The sequence below is a fragment of the Aspergillus japonicus genome (assembly GCF_003184785.1).
Source record: "Aspergillus japonicus CBS 114.51 unplaced genomic scaffold BO86scaffold_12, whole genome shotgun sequence".
In the NCBI taxonomy this organism is placed as follows: domain Eukaryota; kingdom Fungi; phylum Ascomycota; class Eurotiomycetes; order Eurotiales; family Aspergillaceae; genus Aspergillus; species Aspergillus japonicus.
In genome coordinates, this window is record NW_020291649.1 from 584687 (window position 1) to 605576 (window position 20890).

At 52.9% G+C, this 20890-nt stretch overlaps 8 protein-coding genes across 8 annotated transcripts; 3 read left to right on the forward strand and 5 right to left on the reverse strand.

The window, feature by feature from the left end:
- Positions 1-237: 237 nt before the first annotated feature.
- BO86DRAFT_308612 (cytoskeletal protein-binding protein SLA1) lies at positions 238-4078 on the reverse strand (the record flags this gene model as incomplete). The annotated part of the gene is made up of 5 exons (XM_025667787.1): positions 238-263; positions 328-2181; positions 2235-2271; positions 2355-3680; positions 3881-4078. 5 exons carry the CDS (start codon positions 4076-4078, stop codon positions 238-240), a joined length of 3441 nt encoding a protein of 1146 aa, XP_025529761.1.
- Positions 4079-4848: 770 nt separating this feature from the next.
- BO86DRAFT_387702 (PRKCSH domain-containing protein) lies at positions 4849-7003 on the reverse strand. Its single transcript, XM_025671657.1, has 2 exons — positions 6635-7003; positions 4849-6573 (listed from the first exon to the last, which is right to left on the reverse strand). The coding sequence occupies exons 1-2, from the start codon at positions 6749-6751 to the stop codon at positions 5062-5064; spliced, it is 1629 nt and encodes a 542-aa protein (XP_025529762.1). The 5' UTR covers positions 6752-7003; the 3' UTR covers positions 4849-5061.
- A 229-nt stretch (positions 7004-7232) lies between these two features.
- BO86DRAFT_387703 (pirin family protein) lies at positions 7233-8707 on the forward strand. Its single transcript, XM_025671658.1, has one exon. The coding sequence runs from the start codon at positions 7478-7480 to the stop codon at positions 8594-8596; it is 1119 nt and encodes a 372-aa protein (XP_025529763.1). The 5' UTR covers positions 7233-7477; the 3' UTR covers positions 8597-8707.
- Positions 8708-8748: 41 nt separating this feature from the next.
- Positions 8749-11633, reverse strand: pmt4 (dolichyl-phosphate-mannose-protein mannosyltransferase). Its single transcript, XM_025668868.1, has 3 exons — positions 11240-11633; positions 9525-11169; positions 8749-9474 (listed from the first exon to the last, which is right to left on the reverse strand). The coding sequence occupies exons 1-3, from the start codon at positions 11468-11470 to the stop codon at positions 9020-9022; spliced, it is 2331 nt and encodes a 776-aa protein (XP_025529764.1). The 5' UTR covers positions 11471-11633; the 3' UTR covers positions 8749-9019.
- A 260-nt stretch (positions 11634-11893) lies between these two features.
- Positions 11894-13526, reverse strand: BO86DRAFT_387705 (uncharacterized protein; the record flags this gene model as incomplete). The annotated part of the gene is made up of 1 exon (XM_025671659.1): positions 11894-13526. A coding segment is annotated over exon 1 (1148 nt), but the record flags the coding sequence as incomplete, so codon positions are not given.
- A 1735-nt stretch (positions 13527-15261) lies between these two features.
- On the forward strand, positions 15262-17031 carry BO86DRAFT_446924 (putative MFS transporter; the record flags this gene model as incomplete). The annotated part of the gene is made up of 6 exons (XM_025676553.1): positions 15262-15303; positions 15370-16035; positions 16094-16303; positions 16416-16780; positions 16835-16931; positions 16986-17031. 6 exons carry the CDS (start codon positions 15262-15264, stop codon positions 17007-17009), a joined length of 1404 nt encoding a protein of 467 aa, XP_025529766.1. The 3' UTR covers positions 17010-17031.
- A 331-nt stretch (positions 17032-17362) lies between these two features.
- BO86DRAFT_308552 (uncharacterized protein) lies at positions 17363-18521 on the reverse strand (the record flags this gene model as incomplete). Its single annotated transcript, XM_025667781.1, has 6 exons — positions 17363-17484; positions 17545-17612; positions 17692-18077; positions 18138-18214; positions 18269-18305; positions 18345-18521. 6 exons carry the CDS (start codon positions 18519-18521, stop codon positions 17363-17365), a joined length of 867 nt encoding a protein of 288 aa, XP_025529767.1.
- Positions 18522-19929: 1408 nt separating this feature from the next.
- BO86DRAFT_335048 (uncharacterized protein) lies at positions 19930-20605 on the forward strand (the record flags this gene model as incomplete). Its single annotated transcript, XM_025668869.1, has 3 exons — positions 19930-20390; positions 20439-20512; positions 20566-20605. Coding segments are annotated over exons 1-3 (561 nt in total), but the record flags the coding sequence as incomplete, so codon positions are not given.
- Between the last annotated feature and the right edge of the window lie 285 nt (positions 20606-20890).

The window sequence follows — 20890 nt, forward strand, 5'->3', positions numbered from 1 at the left end:
AGAAAGCGGCGTGAGGGAGGCGAGAGTCGAAACATCGCTTCGGAACTCATTGCATATATCTGACGGACCGAGCCACGTCCCATACGCGTGATAGCGCTAGGAGTCGCAGAAAAGAAGGAATTAGATAAAATGCGGCATCGTCTATGCGCGGTGTGCATGCCATTCCCGCCAGCAAGAAAGAGCAGCGTGGTTGTATAGGAATGCCGCCGAGAGGAAAAGTGTATGTACATATCCGGATCAGAACCCGAACGGATTGGTAGGTGCTAAGAAGTGGTGTACTAGTCAGAAATCTGCAAGTGTGGGATCAGTGTTGAAGGTTGAACTTACTAGCTTGCGCAAGGTTGGCTCGGAGGCCTGTCGGCTGTGGGGCTAGCTTCTTGGGGGCGTCATGCTTCACACCGAATCGGATGGGAGGGGCGGGGCCAGTCTTCTGGGGCTGCAGTGGGGTAGCAGTCGGCTGGTGAGGGATAGGTGGTAATGGCGGAGCTGGTCCACTGTATGGCATACTGCTGACTCCGTTCATGCCAGTCGGTTGAGGCTGCAAAGGCGGAGGCAGGACCGAATTGATGCCGGTCTGCATTGGCTGCTGCGGCGGTGGCTGGAAACCTCCAAACCCGGTCGGTTGCGGTGCCAAGCCAGGATAGCCAGTCTGCTGCTGCTGCTGCTGAATTCCAAATTGAGATTGCGGCTGGAACCCGGTTGGCTGCGGCATCAGCCCGTTCTGGAATTGAGCTTGCGGCATGAATCCGGTCGGTTGAGGCTGCTGCAGGGATGGCTGGAAACGTTGTTGATTCAGCTCGGCCAAGCTTTGACCCGGCGGGGCAATCTGCGGGCCCGATTGAGGAATCCCAGTCAGCTGAGGCTGCAGTGCAGGGGGCCCAAAGGAGCTGGGCTGCTGAGGGAAATTCTGAGGGGCTGAGAGAGGTCGTTGAGGCGGGGGAGGAAGCAACGAATTGCCTCCCAGTGGAGTTTGTTGCGCTTGCGGACGCTGTCTCGCGGCCGACTGGAACCCGGTTCCCTGAGGACTGAAGGCTTGAGTGGCCTGTGGCTGTCCGAGCTGTGCGAAGAAACCAGGTGAAGCACCCGTCGCCTGCGGCTGTAGTTGGGGTGCAGGCACAGCAGTGGGCTGAGGCTGGATCGTATGCTGAGGTTGGATGGTGGGTTGAGGTTGAATAGCCGGTGGCGCTGCGGGCGGCGACTGAGGCGCAGCCGCGGGGGCAGGGGCGGGGGTGGGTTGAAGGGGAGCCTGGAGCAGGGAGAGCTCTGCCATTGCGCCAGTGAGCGGTTGTGCAGCTGGAGGTTGGCTCGGAGTTGGTGCAGAGGCGGCCGGAGGGGGGCTTGACGTAGTCGCCGGCGCAGCGGGAGCAGCAGTGGTGGGTGCCTGTTTGGGTTGCTTGACTTCCCAGGCATCGTCGTCGAAGCCCTTTTGTACTGGTGGTTCCGGCGCGGTTGCAGAGGCAGGCGGAGTGTCACTGCGCTCTGCAGACTTCGAACCATCCTTCTGCTCGAAGGCCTTCGGGTCAACCACATCGCTTGCCGGCGCATTAGGTGCCGGTCTGCCCTTCCGAGTGTTATTGCGCAGCATCCCTCCAGGACCAGAGAACAGGCCACCGGTCCCTTCCTCGTCGATGACTTCCTCGCCTCCGAAGCTGACGTTACGCAGTTTAGACTTGGCGCCTGTTCGGCCAAACATGTTATCCAAGTAACGCATTACCCGCAGGATATCGCCCTCCTTCAATCCAAGGGTGCGCAAGACTTCGGGGGTGATATCCGGAAGGATTCCCTCATCCATGGAGTCCTTGATGAAGTTCTGTGAATACCGTTCACACTGGTGAGGGCCAACACCGGCCTTCAGGAAGAAGTCGAACCAGTCGTAGTCGGACTGCTGGAAAGAAGCACCATTCTGCTTTCCATCAGACGAACTTCGAGGCTTTTCGGGCTCGATGCGTTGAGAACGGCGCTTTATGTCGGACAATGGCTTGTCTTCATCCAGAGAGGCTCCAGTCAGCTTTTCGACGTATTCCAGGTCTTCCACCGACATCTTCATGATGGGCACGGCGATCTTGATTCCATTCTGCTTGTGCAAGTGAATTTTACCGTCCATCAATCCGATGAACTGGGCCTCAACGGTGAAAGTCTTCGTGCGGTCGGTCCATTGTCTAACCTTCGTAGGATCGGGTTCTATGCAGATTAGTCAATATTAGACACATTGTTACAGATTCGCCAGGACTTACTCGACTTGTGGCTCGATTTGCTGTCACGTTTCTGGCGCTAGAGCATTATTAGCATCTTGTCGTTCTCTAGGATGGTGCCATGGCGTGCACGAAACATACCTCTGGACTTCGCGGATCCACCATCGAGTCGGTTTTCGACTTCCGGGACGCCTCCTTTGTGAGACGTGCTTCCTCCATGCGATTCTTCTCCACTGTGGACAAGCCTGGTTCCGCACCCCCAGGCGGCGGGGCGGTGACGGTACCTGTAATCTCGATGTAACTGCTCGGAACCACACCCTCCTTGCCGTTCTTGAGACGGCGTACCATCCACCACTCTTCCGACTTGCTGTCATCGAGAACAATGACATCGTCGCCCACTGCCACCGTCACCTCATCATCGCCCTGCGCCATAAAGTCATACAAGATCTGGCCCTTCTTCTGACCTCCGCTGGTGCCGGCGGCAATGACCTCCCGGAGTCCTTCGGCGCGGTATGCACCCGAGATCTCTCCAAGGGCGGAAACAATCTCACGAGCTGTATCTTTCGCTCCCGCATGGAAATCAATACTCTTGCTGGGGCGGATAAGATCAACGAAGACGTGCTTGCCCTCAATAGAGTAGTGGGTCAGCTTGTCCGCCGTCCATTCCTGCACGGCACCATCTTCTTCTGGCGAGATGAAGATAGTTCCCGTTGCAACATTGATACCCAAAGTCGTGGGCATCTTCTTTCGTTTGCCCATGACCTCGACCATCTCGTTGATAGTGTAAATGTGGTAACCCGACGGGGAACGTGGAGTAGGATGGCCCACTCTGTTGTAGGGAGGAGATTCCTTCACATGGCCCTCGCTCTCATTACTTCGGAGTGATACATGTCGGGGCTGAACGGGCTCGCGGGGCGACTCTACGCGCACAGGCGACGAGATGAACTCTGATGGGGGACGCTGCGGAAGAGCCGGCGGCGGCGGCGAGGGTTCCCTTCGATAGTCCTCCTCGGGTTCATATGTCGGACGCGCCGGCTGAGGTGGCGGTGGCACAGTGCGGGGGGGTTCGGACTCGACGGGGGAGGCGTGTTGCTGGTGGAGGATATTGGCAATGGCAGCAGCAGCAGGGTTTTGCACGGTGTCGATTGGCGAAGGGGCGCGGGCCTCGTTCACTTCATCCGCGGTCACGACCGGTCGCTGCGGAAGCGTGGGAGGCGCGGGTTCGGGTTCATGTTCATATTCCGGTTCCGGTTCATACTCATCCGGTACATGCGATGGGGCCGAAGGTGCAGCAGCGTGGCCTGCGTCGTCCACGATCTCGATATAGTTTGCGGGGGCGAAGCCAAAATCCCCATTGACACCCACTAGCGTCCAGTCGGGATCGGAGGTGTCATACACAATCAAGTCTGCATCTTCGGAGAAAGACACCTCTTCGTCTGTCTGGCGCGTGTAGTCGTAGAGTGCCTTGGCTGTGTGCGTAGGTTGAGCCTGTGAGTCGAGAATGAGAGCGTCAGTATCGAACAGTGTGTTGTCGCGCCTTCCACCGCACCCGCTCTACCCCTGAAGGCGAGAACACCCGGATAGCGGGAATCGTTCGCATAGCCGATGGGAGAACACCCAAGTTGGTCGGGTTCGGGATTGGCGGAATCATCGGCCTGGGACCATCGAGTCAGGAGATCAGTGCTTACCTCCTCGACGTAGTTGTTCGGAACGAGACCTTCGGGCTCATCCTCATCGTCGCGATCGGCCTTCTTCTTGGCCTTCCACCAACTGTCTTCCTCACTTTTTTCTAGAATACAGAGCAGATCGCCTTCGCGAAGCTCTAATTCTCCTGCCCCTTGGGGTTCATAGTCGTAAACCACCGTGTAGACGCCGAGGAAACCCATGGTGGGTTGTCGTCAGGATTGGAAGGTTGAATGGAGCCGGGGAGGGGGGCTGGGGGAGGAGGGAGGAGGGGGGGAATTGGGGTGTGCTGCGGCCGCAGCGGGCAGCGTCAGATGGGAAGTAAGATAAAGAAGTGGAAGGTAGAAGAAGGAGAAAGGGTTAGAAGGGGAGGAAGGAGAGGAGGAGGCGGAGGAGAAAGCTAAAGGTAGAATTAGAGGGGTTAGATTTGAGGAGGTGGTGGTGGTGGTGACTGTGGAGGTCAAGTTACCGGAGGGTGGTGGTGGTGGTGGTGGTGAACAGGTACGTAACTGGTCCGAGTGGAGGGATCCAGGCTACTCTTGGCTTGCAATAGATACTCCCTCCCCATAACTACTGGGCCTGAGGCCCAAACAGGAACCGGTCACGTTTCTCAACCCACGTTTGACAACCTTAAAACAGACAGGATTAAGGGTAACAAAATTCCACTAGAAAGTAAAAATAAATAGATAGAAAACAAAAAATCAGTACATTGCATATAGCATGCACATCTCATCACTGAATATGCCCCTCTAGAGGAAATTGGCCGTGCCATAGCAGCGCTACAAGTTCAATGATGCCATGGTCGTCAACCCCTGACTGCCGCCCAGCCGGTTTGGGCATTCGTCCAGAAGAATTCTTTCCATGACGTCTCCACATTTTATTGACTTCCTTTACAACTGGGTTCCTTTCAGGCCTGCCTCGGCTTACAATTTAATCGTACACCTTCGCTACATCGCATCGGAAGCGTCGTTGCCATGCAGATAAATCTATCCTTCGTTCGGTGCTATCAACTATGCAAGAGGCTATGGATATAGGGCTAGAACTGTACAACCAGCATTAGTTAACACGTAGGTGCTGCTGGGAGGCAAAAACATAACGAATAAGAAAACAATGATCAGATAAGGTCTGTCTCAGTCAACAGTCAAAGACTGTTGAGGAGACTGAAACCACAGAATGGAACGGGCAATCACAACTCGTCTTTGAAGACCTCTTCGCTCCCCGTTTCCGAGGCATCCGACTCCGATGGTCGTTTTTCGGGCTCGTCCGACTCTTCGGACGGTTCTTCTGCAGCAGACTCTGCGGTTGCTGCCTTCGAATCTGCACCCTCATTGCCTGGCTTGTCGAGCTTATACTGGTCATCGCTGGGGCCAAACGAGGTCACGTGTACCGAGGGCCCTTGATCATCTTCCACTTGCGCCTTCTCGGGCTCCTCTAGAAGCACATTTAAGTGACGCTCGCCGTTGACTGTGATCAATTCGAGCTTCCAGTCCTTACCTTCCGCCATCTCATCCACACCTTTTTTCAGATCCTCCAACTTGTCCGGGTCGATGTCATACTTCAGCAGCTCTTCGCGAGTCCTTTGGTACACTTGTCCGTTCTCACGTTTGGCCACGATATCCACCTTTTCTTCGCCCGCCGACGCAACTCGTCCTTTCTCAATCTTCTTGCCTTCCGAGCCGACCAATCTCTGCGCCCCAAGTTCGATGTCACCCACAATGGGGAAGGGCTCCTGCGTCAGGCCGGCATCCTCAGCATGCTCCTGGGCGATGAGGGCCTCCCGTAATGATTTCCAGTCGGATACCTGATCCGGCGTGAGGATTTGCCGACACTCGATCTCGTGGATCTCTTCCTGTTGGGGTGGAAGGAATACAGCATCGTTGCACAGCCGGGGCGTGTAGATGATCATCAAGTACGAGCAGGTAGCTGTTTCCTTGATCCAGCCGATACGGTCTGTCGACTGGGGATGACAGTGAAATTGGACCTCAATCTTGCGACGTCGTCCCGTCAGGTCACATCGCGTGCCACCATCTAGACGCTGGACGAGATACCGAGATCCGCCTTTAGTCTGGAGTTCCGCAACATCAGTGGTACTAGCGGTCGCCTTCTTGTGCGTGGATTCCCCCGCATGTGCAAAGTTGTCCTCTCCCTCGGCACCTTCCTCACCGCCCAGTGGGAATCGGCCCAGAACAAACGACTGCGTCGTGGGATCCTCCATGGGTGGATAATTGGGCACCCCGCTACCCGACGGGAGAGCGTGAAATTGCTTGACCTTCTCCTTGTAGCAGAACGAGTAGGACCACCACCCAGAGATATAGTACATGCACTTTCCTTCCATCTCGCGCAGTAGCTCCAGACCACGATCCGTGGCCCGCGCCAGCTCCTTTTGCTCGTCAGCTTCGGCTGTGTCGTTGCCCGTCCCATTGGCCCGCTCGTCAAGCTGCACCTGCGGTATTTGGCAAAGGTATCGCTGGTCCCCGAGAATCATCTCTTCTAGGGCGTAATCCCCAGTGTCGAGGCTGTGGGGGGATTCATCTTGTTCGTCGGAGTCGTGGTTGTTCAATCCGAGGTAGACCTGCGAGCGTTTCTGGCCCGAGATTCCTTCTTGTGGATTCTCGAATGAGGACTGACCGCCGTGGTCTTCGAGAAGCTCCCGAGCCTGGGGCTCTAGAATGTATTCGTCGGGGAAAAGGACTTGGAACTATAATGTAAATATGGCCAATCAGTAGGCAAGTTCGGGAGTTCGGGGCCGAGAAACGCACCTGAGGGAAGGCTAGGAGGTCATCGTGGACACTGAACGACTTTTTGCTAGCCCCTACAGCTGAGCTGGCACCTGCCAGAACCAGTAGTGAAGTGAGAATGCGACTCTGGCGGGCCATCTTGGGTTTGATGGAGCTCTATAGAAATGACGTTGTTAAGTTGGCCCGAGTCTCGGAGCGTCGCATGCGACGATCTGGCCTTATCGGGGATGAGGGAGATTGAGGCTTCGGAAAGCGGCGATGGGGTGGAAAGCAACAAGCAAATGGCTTCGTTCACATAATACAGTGCATCAGCGTTGACTATTGGCAGGAAGCCGACACTGATGATAGTCGCGCTGTTATCAGTATTGCCATACCTAGCATCACCGCTTGTGCCAGTTGGAAGATGGAGCCCCCAAGGCGGGCGACCGGGGGGGGGGTCTTATCTTATCAGCACGTGCCTGTTGACCAACAGCATGGAAATAGTCTACGTACCTACTCGGTACTGGCTAACCCATGAGTAATGCCTGAGTCACCCGCCAAGCGCGGCCAGCGTTGCTGACGGTAATCTTTGTAATTCGCAGCCGGTCCATGGTTTGCTGCTTGTCAATGCTTTGCGATCCCCAATTCCCCGTCTCCAGCCAATCCTCGTATCGGTGGATCAGTCCAGCCAATTTCCTTTTCCCTTTTTCCCCTAAATCCCGTGCGCAGGACCGCATGGCGTTGCTTACTCGACCCATTATAAGAATTGACTAACAGAATGTATGTCAGATTAAAATAACCGCTTCTACTTCCAGGAAGATTCTATACTGTTCGCAACTGTACCGACCAGAGTCCTATATAAAGCCCATCGCAACCACCCCCCACATGAAACTCCTACTTTCTTTTTGCATCGGCATCATTGCTATACTATACACTGCTATTTACCACTACACCTTCGATCTTCGAGACTTGATACCCTCTACCATATTGGCTGACCAATTTCCCGCCAACCTAACCACCAACACCACTACCACCAGCATTACCAACACCACCAACACAACCCCCATCGATATCATAATCCCACCCACCAACAAAATGACCCTCCCCCGCAGCATCCGCCAAGTCTTCCTAGCGATCGAGCAAGCCGAGGGCGCGGGCGCGCGGGTGCGGCGGTCCATCGGCACGCCGAAGCTGCGGCACCTCAGCCCATTCCTGATGCTGGACCACTTCACGATCGGGACGGGGGCGGGGTTCCCGGACCACCCGCACCGGGGCCAGGAGACGATCACGTACCTGCTGTCGGGCGGGGTGGACCACGAGGACTTCGCGGGGAACCGGGGCACGATCGGGCCGGGGGACCTGCAGTTCATGACGGCGGGCAAGGGCATCATGCACGCGGAGATGCCGCACGAGAACCCGGACGGCGCACCCAACGTCGGCATGCAGCTGTGGGTCGACCTCCCCAAGGACCTCAAGTACTGCGAGCCGCGCTACCGCGACCTGCGCAGCGCCGAGATCCCCCGCGCCACCGCGGACGACGGCCGCGTCACCGTGAAAGTCATCTCCGGCCAGTCGCACGGCGTCGACTCCGTGCGCGACCTCGCCTACACCCCGGTCTGGCTGCTGGATATCTCTGTCAAGCCCGGCGGCCGCGTGCGCCAGGCCCTGCCCCTCGGCTGGAACGCCTTCGCCTACACGCTGCAGGGCGCCACCGTCTTTGGCTCCGGTGATCAGACCCGCAACGTCAAGGAGTTTCACAATGTCGTCTTCGAGCAGCAGGGCGAGTTCGTCGAGGCCTCCGTGCCGGATAATGCCGAGGAGGAGGGCCGGTTCTTGCTCGTCGCCGGTCAGCCCCTCGATCAGAAGGTCGTCCAGTACGGTCCCTTCGTCGTGACGAGCGAGGAGGAGGTCTACCAGGCCATGATGGATTTCCGGACCGCGTCGAATGGGTTTGAGAAGTCGCGCGGCTGGGAGAGTGAGATTGGCAAGAGAATGGCGTTTTAGAGAGTTGTTTCGATTTGATTTGATGTACTGTACTTGATAGCAACTTGGCGTTGGGGGGGGTTTCGGTAGCATTAGGGTTTGATCTAATTGAGCTTCTGTCTATGACTTTGTGTTTTTGGTGCCGTCTGGTCTGAATTATGGTTTCATGGAATGTAGTATCAGAGCGTAATATTTCAGATATAGATTTGGGTACAGAGTGACTGAGATAAATCAAGAATATAGATGGGAAAGGCGGTTGGCAGGACACGGACACAATGGATATCGTGTCAGCTCATCGTCAGGCGCACTACATGAACCCCGGTCATTTGGAAAATACTTCGGACACCTCGATACATCTCATCAAACATGACTGCGTACTCTGAGCATGCAGTCTCCATTCTGTTGCTCTGTGCCGTGCCAGCTGCAGGCGCGTCATCAACTATTCTATTTGGCAAAGTGCAAGTCATATGCCAGCCACTTGCGGGCCAAGATACCCGGCACATCCAGACCAGGGGTGCCGTAAGTCAACGGGGCATAGAACACGAAGCCCCAGATAGTGGCGGCCAGAATCACCAGAGTGGCGACCCATCCCGCAATCAGAGACTTCCGTCCGAGACGCTCCGAGGCCGTCACAAAGTGGGTGATCCGAGCGGTTGCCTTAGACTTGCCGGTCGAGTCATCCTCCAGAGGCACAGACTTCACAACGGAGATGGGCTCCAAGTTGAAGATGAACTCAATCAGAGCACCGGCAACGAGGGCGGAAGCAAGGTGAGCAGGAAGATAGTGGTGCAAGAAACGCTGACGACCCATCAGCCAGAAAGGGAAATAATGAGCCGCCCAGCAGAGGAACAGGAAGCCAGTGCTGTTATACAAGCGCGAACGCGCACCCACGCCCCAGACTGCGAATCGTTAGTACTGAGCATGTATATGATAAGGCAAGATAACTCACTCTCTTCTACGGCATCGACACCACGTCGGAGAGACAGTTGATCGGCACCAATAACACCTGCGAAGACTGCCAAGAGACTGCTCGCGATCCACCAGCCGATCGGGTTACCCAAAAAGTAGATCTGCTCCCGGGTATCGTTCTTAGTCCAGAAGCTGACACCGCGGAGAAGGAAAGGCCACTGGAAAGGCTCGCTGGCGTAAGGATGGCTGGAAGTCAGAGCGTTGTTGTGATGGAACATAGCGCGCTGCAGCTCGATATACTTGCGGAAGAAAGACAGATGCTTGACCTGGCGCTCTTCCTTCACGAGGCGTGGACTGCCTTCTTCTAGAGACTCAATGGATTCGATAAACCAGAGGTTACTGGTCTGAAGAATGTTCTTGTTGCCATTGATTTCGGCCTGCTTAAAAGCCCATTCCGGCAAAGGAGTCGTGTGCGTCCACATGGCCACCCGAGTGGGCACGTGGACCAGCTTGAAGTGACTCGAAAGAGTTCGGAACTCCTGCTGGGGCTTCGCATTCTCGATCTTGATCTCGAAGAGTGTGTCATTGTGGCGCTCGCCGTTGGCAAGTTCTTGGGAGACGGTAGTGAACTCCTGGTTGGTCGGATAGTAAGGCGACGCCACATCGTGGGTGAGCAACATTGTGTCTGTGCCCAAATGACGGAGCTGGACAACATCACCATTCCGTACAGGATGTCCAGTGGTGTCAGTGACGTCGAAGGGGACCGTGGGGATGATCTGCCAGTGGTTGTTGGTGTCGTTGTAAGGGTAACCGGTGACCTGCTGGCCCTGGCTGGAAATACGTCCATCATCATAGCGAAGCGGGTATGTCTCCAGGTGGCTGTGCAAGAAAACCTTGGTGTCCTTGTGTTTGATAGTGATACTGTCATAGTATTGAATGCCGATGGAGTCCGCAGTCAGGGCATTGTCGCTGAGAGTCTCCTGGAATTCCGGGGTCATGAAGTCGTCGCCAGGACCGGAGCGGTTCAGAATGGTGAAGTGAACCTGGAACCAGAACAGATAGAAAAAGAACGGAACGACGACTAGTCCAAAGGCGCGTGCAGCGAAGTGCTGGCTCCAGCGGAACATGCTGAGAGAACCGCCAGGTCGGCGGATGTCCAACAAATTCCACAGGTCGACCAAGACCGCAGATCCGATGGTGACGAAAGTGAAGACACCAACGTACTTGGTGGAGATAACACAGCTTAGAGACACACCGGTCAAGAGAAGCCATTTCCACCACTTGCGGCCGAACGGCTGATGACGCAGCTTGTAGAAGCGGACATAGCACAAGACACTCAACGCCATGGCCAAAACCAGACTGGCGTCCAGGAGGATCAGGCGATCCTCTCCAATGTGTGCATTGTCAAACAAGACGAGACCTGCCGACAAGACACAGGCTGGTAGGGAATAACCGGACTCCCACATGATGAGAAACACCACGGGCACGGTTAGAGCACCGAGGGTAGCCGGCATAGCACGAAGGGCAACATAGGGGACCTTGTGGTCGATGTACGAATCGCCGATGTTGTCGAACAAAAAGTGGCCATCATAGCCGATCAGCCATCCCACAAAAGCAAAAAGAAGCTTGCCGAATGGGGGGTGAACATCGAAGAAGTACGTGCGCTGAAGGTAATACGAGGCGAACTGGATAACGACAGGTGTTCGGTTAGCAGTGGTCCACAAACTCAATTCCCTGCAAAACAGCTCGACTTACCTTTCCAAAATGCACCTCATCGAAGACAACTTCGTTGGGATACGAGATCTTGTAGAATCGGGTGATGAAAGCCAGGACAGTCAGAACGGCAATGGCCAGCCAATAGCTCCATTCTGACTGGGGACGAGGCGCTTTGGTAGAAGAAAAAGGAGACGAGAAATTGTCCGCAGGCACGGGGGTACTCTCCTTCTTGCCACCCCTCTTGCGAAGAGAGGGTGAAGGGGAAGACATAATTAAAGGAAGATGTGGTGGCTAGTAGGAAAGAAACGAATGAATGAGAGACGGCTCTATATACTGGAATAGAGGGAACCAAAACAACAGATCAGATCAGCCACGTTTGAACAAGCAGAAGGGCAAGTCATCCCAGTGGACGTACTTACAAGGGAGAAAGAGAAGGATCAAGAAGAGAGCATATTCAAATTGGCTCACAATCTCGTAATATACCAAGTCGCTTCAGCCGCAGCAGTGGAGGGGAGGGGGGCCAGTTAAGTCGACTGATGGGGGCGGATTGCGTGTCTTTCCCAATGACCGCGCGGAACGGAAGAACCTGAAGCACAGATCCGAAACACTCCCTACACGTAAGCCTTATGGCGTCAGGGTGAGATCGACCGTAGATATTTAAGGTTATTTGATTTGTGCTAATTTATTATAAACCAGTAGCAAGAATAGCGAAATAAATTCAATCTAGCAATATAGCCAACAAAGCACATGTACCCCTGGGATATCCAATGCATATGCGAACAAAAATTGCGCCCTTCACGCTCAAGCATGACCAACTGCGGTAGGTATGTATGTACAATTTCAGAATTAGATGGACAAAAAGAAGAGAGATCAAACTGGTGGGCGGAGAAGATCATTCACTCATCGTCTGATACATCGAGCAGCTCCAATTCAGTCTTGACAAGAGTCTGGAAGTCACTGCGAGAGAGACCAGTCGCCTTTGCCAGTCGGAACAAGCTCTTAATGTTGGAGCCAATATGTTGCTTTACCCCGACTTCATAGGCAGACTGGTTCTCCGCTTCCTGCTCTAGCTTGGCCACTGGATCGGAGCTGCCAGATGAGATGGATGAAGGGCGAGGATGATTCAACGACATGGCGTAGGCTCCATTTGTCCCAATTGCTGAGTGTTCGGTCGCGTGCGCAGACGTGTCAGGGTTCGAGCCACTGACTTGCCGTTGCAAGAGACGAGCCAACATGTCGCCATTGAGCGAGGATGGACCGATTTCGGGTTGCTCTTCCTCGGGATCATGGTTATCCATGGCTGGCTGCACATCGTCATACTGAGAATAATAGTCTGCGTCAGACTGTTGCAAAGATGAGACGGCGTTAGGAGCCGGGGTTTTCACCGCGGGGGTCCGTCCGGGAGTCGCATCGTATTGGGCCCAGTAGTCATCGTCATCATCCTCTTCCTCTTGTGTATCTTTGCCATTGCTCTGTGTTGCCGCTGTGGTCGCTTGTCCATTGTTTCCCGTTGCTGCTACCTTATTTGCCGTCCCCTGTTCCCTTTGGTGGGCGTTTGCCTCCCCAATTGAGATCGACCAGACTCCGTCCTCCCCAACAACGCTATCCTGTGGCAAGACTTCCGCTACCCGCCACGCAGCTCCTCCGCCTTCTTCGTCGTCCGGACACCAGACGTATATGACCTTTAGGCTATACTCAGGTAGCTGAATTTGCGACTGTAGAGTCTCCTCATCCAGTCTCTTGTATCGAATTGGAATATCGTCTGGGAGGTCAATCTCGCCGGAAACGGGGTGGGGCTCAAAACTAGCACCATCCACCAGAGATTGCAGACGCTCAGCCGATGCAGAATCCCAGCAAAGCAACTGAAGCCATGAATCGGTGGGCGAAGCGGGGACGGTAGTGAAGATCTTCACACGCTGGCGAATAATCGGAGACAGGAGTGGTAGCAGCGCAGGAGGGGGTTGGGACGAGACGAAAGCCGTAGGTAGACAGGCGAGCAATGGCGGGAGCAGCATGCGAGGTTCAAGAGAAGGGATTAGCTCGACCATGATGACCGGTCTTGGGGGGTCTAGAGGAAAAATGGCGAAATGAGTGATATGTAGTCAGAGACTGAGCTGCGAGCTGCGGCGGCGTACTGCGTAAAATCGCAGTTGGGTTGGAGAGTGCGGGGAGCGGGAAAGAAATGATGTCTGTAACCGATAAGGGGAAAAGGAAAGTAAAAAAGGGGAAGAGGAAGAGGAAGAGGACGAGGAGCTTATGGAGGAAGAGCCATGATTATTATGAGGGCGAAGAGAACAGAAGAAGTGGAGGAGAGTGGGTGGGTGGGTGGGTGGGGGGGAGCCAAGTGACGGTCGATCAGACTGACCGAAGACGCGAACAGAGAGATACGATCCCAGAGTCAGAAAGAAGGCTTGGTAACTGAATGATAGGAGTCGGAAGGTACAATACATAGCGTACGGAGTACAGTACTTTTCAACTAACCCGCTTAACTCCCTTTCGTCCGGTGCTGTGACGTGGGTCCCCGCTGCAATCGGCGCGGGGAAAGCAGCAGCAGATGGAGCTCCGGCGAGCCATTGAGGAGCGGGGAAATGGAATCATTGAGATTCAGAGTCGGTTCTCGGAGTTAGAATTAACGGCTAATTACTCCGTCAATTCACCATTCACAATGCCGTGCGATAAGAAGGGGCGGGGATTATGGGAGGTGGTCAAGCTACAAGTAGAGCTACAAGAAGAGCTCCAAGTACTTAATTGCTGAAAGGCAATGCATTCGTCCCTGATGTTGAGAGCGAGCTGGACCAACACTCCTTAATTGTGCCAAGTTCTTAGTAACGCTGAAGAAGCTTATTCGTCATTCTTGCTTCAAGAAGCCCCTCCTGCTGTAGATTCAGGCCTACGGCCTAGATCAATATATGCATAATTGCTTCGATTTTGAGAGTGCTTGAGTGTAGAGAAAGGCCCTCGGACAGCTATATGAACAGGTGTATACAAAAGGTTACTGGGCGGGTGTTTGAACAGGCCTGCGGCTACTATGAGTAAGAGAGCCAGTGCTTAAGACAGGTGTAAGTATGGAGTACATCACGGGCCCTGATGGGCCCGCCAAGTTCCCTTTCACAAGGCCCTGAGGCCCTGGGTCAGGGGGGTCACCCGCTAGGCAGGCCCTTATCTATCCATCTCCCTCGGGGTCCTTCCGAAGGACAAAACTCGCCGATCACTTGGTTCACTTTCGGAAAGCCACGCACTTCTGTGGGAACGGCTGCTTTTATGTACTACAACGCGGTTCCTAACTGAATATGAAACCCTTAGAGTAAGTATAAGTTTCTATATTTAGAGATATACGACGAAATATATTGGCATTTGGAGAAACTAAATATATAGCCAAAGCCTTCTTAGGTACTTCTGCAAGGAAGTATACAAATAAGTCTATAAACAAGACTTTACCAAGCATCTCTCAGAGTGGTGAATGAAGAGGTAAGGTACCATGCAAGACTTTATGAAACACTTATCTAAACCAGTCAGATAGTTTATCTTCTTAGGGACTATATAGTAGAGAATGACAATTTGACAAATTAATAAGTAGTCTCGGAGTACGGAGACATACATAACATTCTAGAAGTGCGTGGCGATCCGGAAGTGCGTGGCCCTCTCTATTGCGCCATCCAATTTCAAAGCCTCAACAAATCAATTAACAGCGGAATCGTAGGTCACTTTTCCTCTGCATAGGACGATCGCACGAGAAGTCCAGCTGCGTCAGTGTGACCCCCGGGGTCTCGCCCTGAATTTATGAGTCAGCCAAGCAGGGATTCCATGAGCTAAGGATTAGGACCTGAGCAGTGATTGATTGCTAAGATATGCAAGAATTAGGAATTGGACGAGCTATCGAAAATCTTCAGCAATAGATAAGCCGGTTCATCGCCACCGTATTCCATTAGTTTCTTCCAATGCTTCCCCCGCTTTTTGGACAATGTCGCTGCAATCAATCGTCCGTCAGCCATTGCAATTGCTCTCAAACCCAAGAATACCAATTCTTATCACTGCGTGCTCGACCAGGCGCCAATTGAATTATGGCCTCGAAAAGCGCCGATGGCGCTGTGGTCGAAAGGCAGGTTGGCACGGTGTCACCGCTAGATGAGAAGCCGGCCCCGCAAACCGCATTCTACCTGACTGAGCAGGAGTTGAAACTGCTGGAGAAGCAAGTTCGATGGAAGACAGACTTACGTCTTTGTAGCATTGCCGGCATTCTGTGCAGTCTCAACTTACTCGACTCGGGTATTCTCTCGTCTGCATCGGTGACTAGTATGCCCAGCGACCTGGATCTGCATGGAAACCGCTACTCCGTCTCAATTTTCATATTCACAGTTGCGAGCATCGTCTGCCAATTGCCGTGTACTCTCGCAGTTCGTTGGGTCGGTCCCAGAGTCTGGTTCGCCGCGATCACCTTCATATTCGGCCTAATCACGTTATGTACCGCCTTTATTCATACTTGGCGACAGATGATTGCGCTGCGAGTGTTGCTAGGAATAGCCATGTCAGGGATCTACCCTGGATTGACTTATCTCATTAGCACTTGGTACCCACGACGGGAACAGCAGGTCCGGTTCGCGGTTCTCCAGTCGGGGGAGGTGATCGGGCTCGCGACAGGGTATATCGTGAACTATGGCCTGAACATGCTGGATGGGAAAGCAGGCATGCAAGGCTGGCGCTGGATGTACCTTGTTCAGGGCTTGGTCAGTTGCGTCATTGGGATTCTCACATATTGGTGGATGGTGGACTTCCCGGAGAATGCTCACCGTAGCTTTCACTTCCTGAGCGAAGCAGAGGCACGCGTGGCTGCACAGGTGAGAAGCAACACAGCAACAACAGCAGCGACAGCAATAACTGACAGAGCAGCAACAGCGGATTCGAGCTGACCGTGATGATATAATGCCCGAAGCTTTCTCGTGGAGCAAGGCTTTGGCGCCTTTTGCCGATCTGAAGCTGTATGGCTTTGCCTGCATGTACTTCTTATTGAATCTTGTCTCAACGGCGCTGAACTACTTTCTACCTATCATTCTCGAATCAGGCATGGGCTTCTCAAGCAATGACTCTATCCTTCTCTCAACACCGGTACGTTATTCTTGTCCTTTATTTCGGAGTTGGTCAGATAGGGGTTTCCCACGGATCGTGTTTCCAAGGTTGTAGTTCGCGTCGTCCTAACCTTGAATATTTACCTTGGCAGCCCTACTATTGGTCCGTACTTCCAGTCCTTTTCACGTCATTTGTGGGCGATTCTTATCGCATCCGGGGTCCGCTCATCACCTTCAACGCCCTCTGCCTGATAGCTGGATTTCTTATGTTTGGTCTACCGTCCTCGACGCAGGTTACTATTCGGTATATTGGGACCTTTCTCGCTACCGGGGCATATGTCTCCAACTGGGCAGCTCTGAACGCATTCATGGCCAACAATGTCGTGGGACAGTGGAATCGCGCCTCCACTGCAGCCGCCGTATCGGCGTGTAATGGCCTGGGTGGTGTGGCGGGCAGTTATATTGTGCGACAGCAGGAAGCACCACGCTATCAAACCGCCGTATGGGTATCTATTGGGTATGTCTGGTTCAACCAATCCTTGGCTGGAACCAAAGATACTGACAAGATCAGCTCCCATGTCCTCATGATTGTTCTCGTGGGTGTCTTCACACTATCTTTCTACTCGCTGAATAGACAGCAGAAGAAAGGAAAGATTCTCCAGAATATGGTACGTCTGCCTCGTGCGATTGATGCGATATTTCCCTAACTCAATCGATATCAGGCTGGATTCCAATATACATGTTAGCAAATAGATTTTGGATCAATCGAAATAGCGCATGGTTCTCACATTGAGCTGGTCCAAGAGACTTTCGTCGATCCGGTCCTCCGTAGTTACTCGTATGATTTCTGCCCGAGTCTCATCGGCTGTCCCTTTTGAGAGGTGAATATCAGACCTCACTCTGAATGGACCCCAATGCAAACCTATTCGAAGGGCGAGTTGAATCCCCAGTAGATAGCCTGGTTTGACTTTCCAAGATAGACAGGCTCTGGCCGTGGCCGCGAGCGCTGCCCCCTCCACGGGAAGATCCGTCCTCGCTTTCGACCATGGCACGTCTGCTCGCATCCTTCTCAGAAGCACGAATTCCGACTGAATTTTTGCTAAAGAGTTTCTGGGGTAGGAACCGGACGATTTTTTAAAGCCCAAGTGGGGGGCAGGCAGGCGGCTATGATGATGAGGGCTCCTTCGAGAATAGTCCAGATCCCAAGATCGGTCGATGTCCCTACACAAACGCAGGCGAGTCAGTATGGAAGGTTGAATTAGACCGCTGTGGAGGACATACGTGTAGGATCAACTGTCGCTCTTTCTTCGAAGAAGTTTGTCATGCGCAAAATGCTGGCTACCGTTCCCCTGTTGCACGGTCAATCAACGAAGCATACATATGGCATACTGTACAAATGATATGCGATGATGCGGGAATCACGCTTACAATCCCCCCAGAAGGAAAACTCCCGTCAATGCCAGCTTGTGACCACGAGAGGTATGGAGTTTCCAAACATAGGGCAGTGGTAAAGTCAACAAGAGGACATCCGTTAAGATGTTCGGCGGCGAGACGTATCGGTAGAAGGCTTGTTGGTTAAAACATGAGCCGCCTTCGATACCTGTAGTCTTGTTCCAGGTGTAATCGATTGGCCAGCATTGAAAGATAGCTGCGAGCAAAACCCCAATGCCGTGTCCGAGTACGATTGCACCAACGATATAGGCGGCGACTTTGAAGTTTCGTGTGCTAAAGATGCGAACATAAAATACCAGAATGGAAATCTTGGCTGGAGTTATGACGAAAGGGAAATCTATGATCTCATTGGCGTATAGACCCTATGTCTCAATTGACCTGTCAGTCACCTATATCGGGCCCCGAAACTTTCTGGTCAGTACTTTCTCTAGAGCAACCAACTTCTCTGGAGTCTGTTCGACACAACTCATGGGGTATCCGACACCTGCGACTTCGACCACTATGTTGAGGGTCGGCTGTTGCCTAATGGGTGATAACCGAGGCCGTCACTTACAAACCACGTACAGAGCCGACTGTCCCAGGCTAGCAATCTAGAGGGCTTATCAGCAATTAAGACACGGACTGATGACTAGCTGCCTTACCAAGGCGATGACAATCAGAAAATCATCAAGCGCGTATGCGATTCTCTGACTGTGTCGGGTATAAAAGCGAGCAATCACCCCAACAATCTGCAGGATTGCCATAGCAATGGCTACGCCCAGCAGAGATCCCCCATTGTAGGGAACATTAGGCGAACGCTGAGACATACTTCCACTGCTATATCGCCTACTCACCACCAGGCCTACATCGGCGAGAACGAAAGGATGTGCATGTAGCGTCAATTCCAGATGGAAAGAGAGGAGCAGCCCGGCAGCGGGCTTTTTGGCGTGTGTTTTAAGCCATTGAACAGCAACGAAACGGCATCCTTCGAGGAGATCTGGTAAGAAAGGTAGTAATAGACATGTTTTCTTCAAGAAGTCGCAAGAACCATTACATAATCTCGAGATCAGACCAGCGGACTGTCGAACCATTGGTAGACCTTATCAAGAGTATGGTTTGCCGCCGTCAGTCTCCAACTCCTGGTCAATTGTCAAGGTAAGACTACTTAGGTAGTCAAGGCCGAATGCAGCACCTACTTGAATAAACTGATTGTTCTTCCTCCAAGATTGTCATCTCACAGTCGTCTCGACACTCGGGATAGCTTCGCCTCATAAACTTAGCATACACACCGGATGTGTCTTCGACCTTCAAGAGCTGGGAAGATTGCCCGTAGGTGATTTGAATAAGGTTCCCGGGTCGGGATCATTTACCTGTCTCTACCTACAGTCACGGTACTGCCGACTCTTACTCCTTCTGGCACTTGCTAGGAGTCACTGGGCAACTACCTACTTACTTACTAGTACTCAGAGGTAACGAGTCTTGGTCGGTCGCTGCCTGCCATTATATCGACTATATTTGACACATGCAATCAACCGAGCCTTTCCGGTTACTTATGCTGTTGTTGGCTATCTAATACCCATCCTTATTAAGTTTCATGTGATTCCGCAGTTGCTGATGATCAATCTCAATGCCCTCATTTGTCGATGACAAAGTGTTGGCTGCTTACATTACACAAGGTGGCAGTCAGTTACGGAATGGCTGGTTCCAGGCCTCGATAATTCTAATCTAAGGCTGATTCACGTCATATGACGATTAATTCGAGTATGCTGCGCAAAAATGATTCTCTCTGCCTATTGTCATACTGAAGGGATCCAAATATAGCTTCTAGAGCTGAAGCCAGAACTATCAAGCACCTTCATAATCCTGCAGATCTCTCAACATGAAGTCTGGGGGCTTATGGACCGGTCAACCTGTTTTACTAAACCTCAATCCGCCAGTGACTTAGCCTTGCCCTCCTTCCATGATGTCTTCGAGCCGATCCTTCCGGCCTTCAAATGACCGAGGCCCGCAGATTAGGGCAATTGCCATCGCGTTGATCATTCTCCCAACAGTTGCCGTTGCCCTCAGGTTCTGGTCGAGAGCCTTGTTGCCAAAACCTCCTCGCGCCAACACCCACTCTGGGTTCTGGTGGGATGATTGGACTGCTCTCGCTGCTGCGGTTAGCCGCGGATCCCCTCTCAGCATTGGCATGGACTGATCATGCTCTGCTAGCTATTTAATATTGCTGTTTGCGGTATCAGTCTGAGAATGATCCGGCTTGGACTGGGGAGACAGGTTGAAACAGTATCTCCAGCAGACCTCGTCTCTTTTCTGAAGCTGTTATGGGTTGTATACTTTCTCGTACTTGGGGGGACCGCGATAGCACGAGCGTCAGCTCTGTTCTTCTACGCAAGGGTTCTTAGTCAAGGTCCCTCTCGCTTCCGATATGCGCTCTGGGTAGTGCATGGGTTGAATATCGCATGGTCGATCAGTACTATCATCATGATCTTTCTCACATGTTCTCCGATCGAGAAAAACTGGATGCCATATCTGCCGGGCACCTGCATGGATACAAAGAGCTTGTGGTTGGGGTTTGGAACGCCGGATCTCATTATCGATGTCCTCGTCCTACTCTTGCCCTTGCCCATGCTCTGGAAGCTGCACTTGAGACTCATGCGGAGGCTTCTTCTAACCGGAGTATTCACTTGCGGATACGTGTAAGCAGAGCCCCGGCGAGTTAGCTTGGCCATTCACTTACCTCTTAGTGTGGTTGCGGTTTCCATAGGGCGTCTAATCACAATTGTTCAAGTCAGTCCGCACTTAGCGACGAACCCAACTTGTAGGTTATTCCAACCTGTGGCAAGTGAAATACCCTCACTCACAACTATATAGATCATGCCGTCAATGCATCGATCTGGGTCGAAATAGAAATTCCTATCTCCATCATCAGCATTTGTCTTCCCGGCATCTACTTTCTGGTCTCCCATGCGTATGAGCAGGGTTTTCACTCGTTGTCTTCGAGAGGTTCGAGCTGGTGAATCGTAATTTCGATAATGTTCTCATACCTGGAGTCGAGGGCTGAGAGCTCTTCACGTTACTATGCAGAGAACCTTCCGGGACCGATGGTTGGGTTGGATTGAGTTGGCTCTCGGCTCGTATCCAGCCAAGACTGAGGAGATGCTTCGTCAGACTCGTATGTCGGCTCAGCCCAGTCCTG